Source organism: Salvelinus sp. IW2-2015, linkage group LG31, assembly GCF_002910315.2.
Source record: "Salvelinus sp. IW2-2015 linkage group LG31, ASM291031v2, whole genome shotgun sequence".
NCBI classification, from domain to species: Eukaryota; Metazoa; Chordata; class Actinopteri; order Salmoniformes; family Salmonidae; genus Salvelinus; species Salvelinus sp. IW2-2015.
In genome coordinates, this window is record NC_036870.1 from 11,887,296 (window position 1) to 11,898,270 (window position 10,975).

The 10,975-nt window shown below is 40.3% G+C and overlaps 1 protein-coding gene and 1 pseudogene across 1 annotated transcript in view; both read right to left on the reverse strand.

Annotated features, from left to right (window-relative positions):
* Nucleotides 1–804: 804 nt before the first annotated feature.
* Nucleotides 805–4,317, reverse strand: LOC111955493 (toll-like receptor 3; annotated as a pseudogene).
* LOC111955494 (atrial natriuretic peptide receptor 1-like) overlaps nucleotides 3,638–10,975 on the reverse strand; it is a 135,891-nt gene continuing 128,553 nt past the window's right edge. The window contains exons 16-21 of the mRNA XM_070436256.1: nucleotides 10,728–10,863; nucleotides 10,297–10,420; nucleotides 9,922–9,990; nucleotides 9,511–9,685; nucleotides 9,253–9,351; nucleotides 3,638–9,140 (exon numbers count right to left, since the gene is read on the reverse strand). Coding sequence (XP_070292357.1) covers nucleotides 8,986–9,140; nucleotides 9,253–9,351; nucleotides 9,511–9,685; nucleotides 9,922–9,990; nucleotides 10,297–10,420; nucleotides 10,728–10,863 — 758 coding nt within the window. The 3' untranslated portion in view covers nucleotides 3,638–8,985. The remainder of the gene's footprint in view (nucleotides 9,141–9,252; nucleotides 9,352–9,510; nucleotides 9,686–9,921; nucleotides 9,991–10,296; nucleotides 10,421–10,727; nucleotides 10,864–10,975) is intronic.

Sequence of the window (10,975 nt, forward strand, 5' to 3'; positions counted from 1 at the left end):
GGAGGGCATGGTGGCCTAGCGGAAGTATTCGTTCACAGAGCTAGCAGAAGGGAGGGCCCATAAGGCTCTTTTAAGCCAATGATTGATCTACTTATTTTGAATGACATAATGGTTTACCAATGAACGCAGAGAAAACCGGCCAATGAGTGGCAACGTACCTTGAGCATTGAAATTAAGACGTTTGTGTCATTTTGTAAGTATATAATAGAAGAGGCGCATAGCCTTTTTTGTTGTTGAAATGTGTGTATTGAAAATATATCAGGATAATTGTTCTTCATTATCATGCTAAGTTAAAGCAATAGCATTCAGACCAATTACCTTCTAATTAATACATTTTACAGTTCATTAAGCAAAACGTTGGAAACATGCTTGAAATTTGCTATAGCTGCCTACATTAGCCTACTCCAAGGAAAATGTGCTTAGTGACAAGAAGAATGTTGTGGCAAACTAATAGTGATATATTTGTACCACTGAGSGCGCAYCAACCCATGTCAACGAACAACAACATTCATCCAAGCAAGCCAGACCAAATGTATTAAACACATTTTTTTGCAAATATACTTTCATGTTTTACATACACAGACCATTTAGCCATAACAGTTATCCAGTTTTTCAAAGTTTTTTTAAAACCAATGCACAGTAATTAATTCAGTTTAAACTAAACACAAATTAAGGACAAAGGAACACAGGAAGCGACCAAGAAGTGATTGAAGATTAGTTGAATCTAGTTTAGTTCTATTAAATTAGTTGAATTCCATTAGTTTAGTTAGTTTAGTTTTAGTTCACGAGTTATGTTAGTTGAGCTTAGTTTAGTTGTTTATCTACAGGGAAACCAAACCAGCTGTAGATATGGTAAATAAAGGACCCCAGCAGGGTAAGGAGGGCAAATGAGGTGGTGGTGATGAAATAGAAGAAGGCTGATATGTCTTCCAAACAGGAGTGGATGTCAAGGTCCAACAGTTTAGTGCCTTTCTTATCCTCTGGGAATTTGAAAACAAAATCATGAGCATAAACGACTTGTGTTTGGTTGCTGTTCTTCACACACTGGATGAACCAAGCATTGCTACAGTCATAGGTGAAAGAYTTATCTCTAAATTAAGGAAATGTAAGGCAGGAAGAGAACATATCACTGTCTCACTGATCTCTGTAACCTCGTTCTGAGCTACTTGTYGCCTCTTACTTGAGTGAGTTTGGCTCATATGAGGAAATCTAAAGATAGAAGTCAGGAATTGGACAGGTAGAGCTGTTTTAGCATTGGGATTCCGTGAAACAGCTCTGGAGGGTGGGCTGTGAGGTCATTATAGATTATGTGCACCAAGTGGGCTGCGTGAATGAATGTGTCTGGGTGCAGGGAGATAAGAAAAATACCTCTTTCAAGAAAGTTAGAGAGTATATAATGAGGTATTTTCCCATTGGGATCCTGATTGTCAATATTGAGGTTTTCCAGGGATAGCAGGTTAGAGAATGTTGGAGAGATTGGTTTCTTTTGTGTCATAGAATATAGCTTTCTGGGACATATCAAGGGTTAGTAAGCTTCTTAGTCCTGTGAACACAGTGCCTGTTATATGATATTCATTAAGTTTATTTGATGACCGATGAAGATACAGTATGTTAGGCTGGCCAGTCTCTCAAAGGCCACAGGTTCCAAATTGACAATTTGATTGTCAGATAAAATCAACTCCCTACGTGATTGTACGCTTAAAGTCTTCTTTTCTGATTGATTTAATATTATTTCCTGTCAAATCCAACATCTTGAGTTTCTGCAAACCCTCCTTGAAAGTATCACCCAAGGTCTGGATGTGGTTGCTACCAAGATCCAGGCTCTCTATAAGACCCCCAAATCCTGGAAAAAACTGCCCTCAAGGTTTGTTGTTATTAAGATTGAGTTCTGTGCGTCTGGTGAGATTGGCTAAATCTGAACAGCTTAGACTATTGATGTTATTGCTGCTGAAATCCAGAATATGCAGTGTGGAGATTGCTTGTGARGTTTGGCACAGATGAAAACTCATTGTCATTCTCAGCTGCTTCATTGATTAGGAAGATAACTCAGACAGTTCACTAATAATGTTAAATGACATGTTCAGCTCAGTCAGCAGGGTGCATGACTGCAGCAGTTCCTCAGAGACAATAATGATGTTGTTTTCTGTTCATCTGAGTATCTTAAGTGTATGTACACTACCGGTCAAAAGTTTTAGAACACCTACTCATTCAAGGGTTTTTCTCTATTTGTACTATTTTCTACATTGTAGAATAATAGTGAAGACATCAAAACTATGAAATAACACATATGGAATCATGTAGTAACCAAAAAAGTGTTAAACAAATCAAAATATATTTTATATTTGAGATTCTTCAAATAGCCACCCTTTGCCTTGATGACAGGTTGCACACTCTTGGCATTCTCTCAACCAGCTTCATGAGGGAGTCACCTGGAATGCATTTCAATTAACAGGTGTGGCTTGTTAAAAGTTAATTTGTGGAATTTTTTTCKTTAATTCCTTAATGCGTTTGAGCCAATCAGTTGTGTTGGACAATGGTATGGAACCTCTCTCTATCACTTCCATTTTCAAAAGAACAATTTGAAGTTTCACTTCTCCACATTGTTTATTTTTATTTTTAAAGGAGATCGTAAGGTCGGATGAACCTTATATATTTGATTTTCTCGCAGGCCACCCCCCTTGCCCGGTGTTGTCCGGAGTTGAAAGCGTTACCGCTTGACCAGATTCCAGCACTCACTTCTCCACATGAAACAAAATAGAATCAGAGCTACGAGGAAAACATTTTWAAAAACGATGCACAAAGGACTTTTCCAAGACCAGTCTCTACATTAAGCCTTCAAGCTCTAGCTGTATTAGTCTCTTTGTGCGTTATCACATATCAATACGATTCAGATCTTATTGTGTTGTGCTGCTGATGCCACTCCACCTACTGTACACCCTCCTCACTAGTGACCATGAGCAGGGATTAGAAATGCCTGTAATTGCTTAGTACTTCTTGCTTTCTCCAAAAACATCCATTGTAAGGAAATGAAGTAGTGTTGCTTTGCTCATGTGTTCAATCTCATGAAACTGGAAGATTTACAGTGCCTTCAGAAAGTATTCACACCCGTTGACTTTTTCCACATTTTGCTGTGTTAGAGCCTGAGTTTAAAATGGATTCAATCAAGATTTTGCACCACACTTCTASACACAATACCCCATAATGTCAAAGTGGAATTCTGTTTTTAGAAATGTTGACAAATTCATTAAAAATAAAAAGACAAAACGTCTTGAGTCAATAAGTATTCAACCCTTTTGTTATGACAAGCAGAAATAAGTTGCATGACTGTGCAATAATAGTGTTTAACATGATTTTTAAAARGAGTACCCCATCTTTGTGCCCCACACATATCTGTAAGGTCCCTCAGTCGAGGAGTGAATTTCAAGCACAGATACAACCACAAAGAAAAGGAAAAATTGTGGTTTTCCAATGGTTCACAAAGAAGGGCACCTATTGGTAGATAGGTAAAACAAAATAGAAATGAAATATCCCTTTGAGCATGATGCAGTTATTAATTACAAGTTGGATGGTGTATAAAGATACAGGTGCACTTCCTAACTCAGGAAACCGCTCATTGATTTCACCATGAGACCAATGGTGATTTTAAAATCAGTTATAGAGTTTAATGGCTGTAATAGGAGATAACTGAGGATGGATCAACAACATTGTAGTAACTCCACAATAAATGACAGAGTGAAAAGAAGGAAGCCTGTAAAGAATAACAATATTCCAAAACATGCAACCTGTTTGCAATAAGGCACTAAAGTATTACTGCAAAAAAATGTAGTAACGAAATGTACTTTTTTTCCTGAATAAAAAGCGTCATGTTTTGGGCAAATCCAACACAACAAATCACTGAGTACCACTCTTCATATTTTCAAGCATGGTGGTGGCTGCATCATGTTATGTGTATGCTTGTCATCAGCAAGGACTAGGGAGTTTTTTTACAGATAAAAATAAATGGAATGGAGCTAAGCATGGGCAAAATCCTGAAGGAAAAGTTGGTTCAGTCTGCATTACACCAGACACTGGGAGACAAATTCACCATTCAGCAGGACAATTACCTAAAACACAAGCCAAATATACACTGGAGTTGCTTACCAAGACGACATTGAATGTTCATGAGTGGCTTAGTTACAGTTTTGATTTGGCAAGACTTGAAAATGGCTGTCTAGCAATGATCAACAACCAACTTCACAGAGCTGGAAGAATTTTGAAAAGAACAATGGGCAACTATTGTACAATCCAGGTGTGCAAAGCTCTTAGAGACTTACCCATAAAGACTCACAGCTCTAATCACTGCCAGATGTTATTCTAACATGCATTGATTCAGGAGGTTCAATACTGATCTCTTGACATTAACAAATTACTAACCTTCAGGATCATATAAAATCTGAACGTTCAGCTGACTTGCCAGAGAAAGATAGACTCCTCATTTGGTTCCTCATCCTTTCAGGTTTCCAGTGGTGTAAAGTACTAAAGTAAAAATACTTTAAAGTACTACTTAAGTCGTTTTTTGGGGTATCTGTACTTTACTATTTATATTTTTGACAACTTTTACTTATTCCTAAAGAAAATAATTCACTTTTTACTCCATACGTTTTCCTKGACACCCAAAAGTACTTGTTACATTTTGAATGCTAAGCAGCACAGGAAAATGGTCCAATTCACGCACTTATCAAGAYAACATCCCTACTGCCTCTGATCTGACAGTCACTAAACACAAATGCTTTGTTTGRAAATTACGTCTGAGTGCTGGCTCTCCGTAAAAACACAAGCAATTTTAAATGATTTATACTTTAAAACCAAATACTTCTACTCAAGTAGTATTTTAGTGGGTGACTCACTTTTACTTGAGTCCTTTCTATCTTTACTTTTACTCAAGTATGACAATTGGGTACTTTTTCCACCACTGCAGATTTCTTCCTTAACGCTGTGTGAAGAATCTGCCTCGTCAGCATCTTTTTTAACACTCTGTGACAAATAACTTTTTTCAAACTACAACACAGTACAAATAAAAGTAGTCAAAGTGTTAAGTCTTTGAAGCTGTTTTTTTACTGTGTTGTTTGTACTTACTGTTTGACCTTGTACTTATATCCTTATTATTTCAAGTTTATATATAGATAGAAATATGTAACCTGTAGATTAGACTACGAGTATGTGGGTTGTTATGSCATACTGTGATACAAAATGCAATTGTATGCATGGACAGTCCCACTTCGATTGTAAGGTCTAATAAATAACTAAACATGGAAAGTGCATCACGTTTCGGCCAAAATTACATCAAGCACAATAACACATTGCTATTAACTCAGAAGAAAATGTGGGTTATCAACTGATTTTATAAAGACATTCAACTGACCCGAAACAAGACAGGCAATGTAACTGAACATTTCTTTCTCCCCCCAAAACAACGGCAATATCATATTTTAAAACACAACAGTACATTGTAACATACAGTAATTCAAAGACCAACCCACTCCTTGAAAATACAGACAAGGCAACCAAAACAACACAATACATTTTACTGCATCAGAAACGCATTTAAGGAAGCCATGTGACCACATTCATAGTGGACACACACCGTATGRAGACGGACCTGCCTTGGAATCGTCTTAATGATGTCATTTTCTGGTTGTAAACTGGTTTTCTGGTTGAGAAGAAATCCTACAACCACATTACAAGCAACTGGTCTCTGTTACAACCAGGTAAAGACATATTTTTCACGACAAGAAGACATAATGGGAAAGACGTCATATTTTGGTTGTTATCTGGTCAGATTACAACTAGACAAAMACTTATTTTTCTGTTTGCTAAAAAGAATTAACTTCTTCATAAACTTTCACACAACCAGTATACAACCTGACTACGACGCCATAAAATAGATTATACTGAAACCAGTTTTGCCCGCTGGGTTACCTGTCAGATCAAGCCTGACATTGGGTGAGTTACTACTGATCAATGACGTGACTCCCTGACATCACACAGAGCTGTTATCATTTCCACTCCACATTACCAATCCTGATTATTTCAGGAGTATTYSCTTTGGRTTAGGTGATACATCCACTCATGGAAAATTAAATGATCTAATCATTTAGACTTAAYTTGGAAAGGGGATATTCTCACTGATGATAAGTTTAAGGTTTAGGTGTCACGGTTTACTAGGAGTGGTGGGTAGGAGTCAGGCGCAGAGAGCAGAGGGTTCAGTGATTRGTAGATTTATTTCTCCGGCACAAAACGGTCACGCCAAATACAGGGCGCATAAACACTGACCAGCCCAAACACAGGGCAAACGATCCGGAGAACAATGAAAKCACATCCACAACKGACAGAGAACAKAAATAATCCCGCACAAACCMAAACGGGCGTAACAGGCTTAAACAGACCAAAAATCAAGAAACAAAAAYGAACAGGTGCAACTAATAAGACTAAACTAACAGAAAAGGAAAAAGGGATCGGTGGCGGCTAGTAGACCGGCGACGACGACCGCCGAGCACCGCCCGAACAGGCAGGGGAGCCACCTTCGGTGGGAGTSGTGACATTAGGGCCGTTCAAGTGAGAGCACATTCACATGGTCCGTAGCGCTGGTTGGTATATGGGTGCCTGCTGCCTATCAGTGATGCGCCACTTCTGAGCCAAGTAGCTAGGTGGTGCAGCTGTTCCTTTCAGATAGACAACGAGCAGAGCCACCCAAAAACACCAACGAACAAAAGGCAAAAGAGTAGTTTGTTGTAACATGTTTGCAAATCACAAGCCAAACCAGTATCCTCAGAGAGTCAACTTTGAGAGTTTATGGGCATTTAAATATATCCTTTTTCACTATACTATGTATGCCATTTAGAAGGACWCCCAATCTGAAATAAATCTGACCTTTGTTATCAGTAACAGAAGTGAAGAGCTAGACTCACTCATTCTTTTGTACCCTTGAGTGAAATATAAGTTATTGAGTATAACATCATCCTGTAAAAAAAAAGAAAGGAAAAGGACCATTAGAAAATCTGAACTTCAAAATGAGTCTGTAATATAAGAACTTCATTTGAGAGGACTAGCTGGTTATAACCATTACCTGTGACTAGATAATAATACGTAATTCACCCAAAAGTTTACATTTATGGCCAACTCTAATTCTCTATTCTTCATTGTCATCGCAGTTTATCTTGAGAAGATTAAAGCAAATTATTTTTTATGACCAAAAAGATTACTTTAAGCTGTAAATTCTCTTTTTGAACAGTCCTGTTGAATGCACATGGACCTATTTACAAGCCTAATGTCCTTACTTAACAGCCATAAGTGTCAATTTGAGACATTTCACCAATGTCAATTAGATAGCCTACACTTGCATGGTGGTGATGGCCTCCACTACTTCCTCCTAAAGCACATAGCCTAGTAGGATGTGGGACACACTTTGTGGACTCGTATTATTATGGATTACTGAGCCCTATTCTAAGAATCTGGTTTGAGGAGTTAGCGAGGTAACTTTGGTCAACTCTGAGTTCAACTCGGGATAACCGGTGACACAAATGTGGCTCACCTTTAAACCAGGTACATTTCTGTGGCAACGAATCCTTCAGAACTAATCTGCTCCCGGGAAGGCTAACTCAGTGTTTACTCAATTTATCCCGAATGAAGTCTTTGAGCCAATCAAAGAGTTGAGGACCAATCAAATTCGTGTGTGTTTTAAATAGTACTATTCAAATACATTTCACACAACACATTTAGTAATGACAGGATGCATTTGAAACTTCACYTGCAGTAAAACTGTCGTATGAACTCATACAATGATTTTATCGATAGGAGTGGGGAGTCGTGGCACTCGTACATTGCTAAGCACACCAAATAAACGATARGCGCAAGACAGACGGCACTTGCAATAGCCCATTTCWCACCATAGCCTGCTAAATTTGCAGGTTTGTTTTTCCTTTCATTTAGATTTTGGCAAAAATGAAAATGTGTCACCGACTCGTCCACCGTCTAATGTTTCAGTATTGTCTCAGTTTGGCTTTCGACTAGCAATGTGCGACATGAACGCGCAGCTACAAGCCCGACTCAAGTAAGCGGCGGGTGAACGATCAATATCTGCCTGATCTGCCTTCATAACATGCGTGAAGCCTGAGCTGGAACGTGAAGCTAACTGAAGCTAGCTAATTTCAGAAAAGCCTGAATACATCTAGCTACATTCGTAGTATACCCCTCTGGACTTCAGTTGATTCATGTTCGACTGATATAGAACAAACTGATATAGTAATATAGAACACACAACACTGTGAAATAAATAGAAAAACACCAGGGAATGCTTCACATAACACTCAGGCCTCTACACAAATGTTAGAGAACACCAAGTCAGTCACAAAGTCAAATAACCACAAAATAACACATTGGACAACTCTCGTCACCACAAACAACAGGTCCAAACAAGAATGTCCAAAATGTTTGTTCACAAAAGCGACAGTTATAACTCTGGAACACTGGGTGGCGTCGTTCGCAAATGCCCATCCTCTGTGTCAATCAGAGGTGGTGCCTTGCCAATCGGCACAAGGCGGTGTAGCAGTGATATCGTTCCTTTGATTTGTTATGGCTACAAGTCTAAAGCTGTCCATGGAAGATCCACCATGGTAAGTCAATCTAGACAGGGCTTGTCCACCTATAGGAACCAAGGTATCCCCATGAAGAGCAGTGAGACTCTGTCATTGAGACTATCATTAAGGAGGGAGTTGTCAGTAGCACAGTTTTTTTGCTTATTTCCATTTCATTCCATTCCCATGTGAATCTGTATGCATGTCTGTTCCTTTTACCTCAGTCCTCCCTTCCCTTACGTCTCTTTTCTACCACGTCTCTAATACGGTCTAAACAGTATGCATCTCTCTCTCTCCCATGTCGCTCTCTCTCTCTTTCTCTCGCTCTCCCCTGTCTCTCTCTCTCTCTCTCTCTCCCTCTCTCTCTCTCTCTCTAGTAAGCCATGTTGCTGGTGCTCTCCCCCAGTAGCCAGTAGGTCTTCATCCTCCCTTTGCCCTTCATCTCCACGTCTCCTCTCAGCTCCAGCTGGAAACAGTTGAAGTCGTCCAGCACCACGCGTGTGGCCTCCGACACGTGGATCTTCAGGGCTGAGGGATGATAACATYACAGAAATGTGGTCATTGAAGCCAGAGAAGGACTAGTGTATGTGTATCCTGATAGGTCATGAGATTGTAGATAAAAGAGATGGGTCACTCTCACCCTCTCCATTGGACTCCATGCGAGAGGCTGTGTTGACTGTGTCTCCAAACAGACAGAACCGAGGCATCTTCAGTCCTACAACACCAGCACACACTGGGCCTGGAGAGAACACACACACACACACACACACACACACACAACCTATTCCAATATTCCACAGACCCTACTGATTCCACAGTGTCAGACAAGCTCAAGAAAGTGCATTTGTCAGAAAACAAATACTATTTGAACCATACAACCCCCCTCCCTGCATCTCACCACTGTGGATGCCACTGCGCAGAAAGAGCTGCTGGGCAGGTCGGTGACGGATCCTGAAGGAGTGTACGGCCTCTAGCAGGGCTAGCGACATGCGGGCGATCTCTCGGCCGTGCAGATTGCCGTTCCTCACGGGCAGCCCAGACACCACCATGTATGCATCGCCTATCGTCTCCACCTGAGGGCGCCACAGAGTGAGAGACGGTCACACTGTCACCAGGCTTCTTAAATATGTCCTTGACCCAGTGGTGGGTAACCGTGGMACAGGAGGCTCACAGCATGTCCAGGTCTTTGTGTCATTCTAGCTCCAACACACCTGATTCAACTAGTCTTCAAGCACTTGAGTAGCTGAATCAGTTGTATTAAATGTGTGCACACCCTGTGTGAATAACAAGGTTCAGACTCTGACTTCACCTTATAAACATCGAAGTTGTCGATGATGGCATCGAAACACGTGTAGAGGTCATTCAATAGGGTCACCACCTACAGGGAAACATGAAGATTATCAGCCACTGCATAAAATAAGTGTCCTTTAAGTAGAATAACAGTAAATTAATTTGCCTTCAGATATGAGGCAATTGTGATACAGTTAGTGTCTGAAAAGTACACATTGAACACAAGTATGCTTAAATTAAGTGCAGTTCATCGATCCCAACTCAAATATATTATTTTAATTTGCTCAGGAAAACGGCAWACTCCACTTCTCATTCATGACAGCCTAAAGTCATTGCATATCAGGACTAGACTGTATTGTCAAGCTGCTGTTTACTACGTTAATTCAGGACTGACCTGCATGGGCGTGCTCTCTGCTGAGATGGCGGTAAAGCCCACGATGTCACTGAAGTAGATGGTGACCGAGTCAAAGGCCTCAGCCTGCACCGTCTCCCCTCTCTTCAGCTGCTCCGCTACAGAGCTACATCACACACAGACAGTGTTAAGCAGAGTGAGTAGGCTGTGTGTGTGTGTGTGTGTGTGTGTGTGTGTGTGTGTGTGTGTGTGTGTGTGTGTGTGTGTGTGTGTGTGTGTGTGTGTGTGTGTATTAGTCCTCTGCAGAGTACAGCCTTTGATGAGCATTTCTGTGTGAGGGTGTGTTTGTGTGTATCATTTTTGGACCTAATTTTTTTTAAATGACACAACTTAGTACACTGACTTAAAAATCATTTAGGATAACAAAAAAGCTAAACAACTTATTTCCACTGTGGTCCTTTTAATACACTCACTGTGGAAGTATCTGGTAGAGCAGTGCCTCGGCCTTGCGTTTCTCTTCATGGTAAGCCTGTGTTCTTTCCTCCACCAGTTCTTCCAGGTTATTGGCTCGTTTTTCCCTGGCAGTAAGACCATGGTTCACAGAGGAAGAGACAATGATTCAAGCACCACCCTCCCTTTTGTAAGCTTCCAGTCTGATTTATTCGAACTCAATCAGCATGACAGAGTGATCTCCACCTCCTCGTCAACACTCACACCTGTT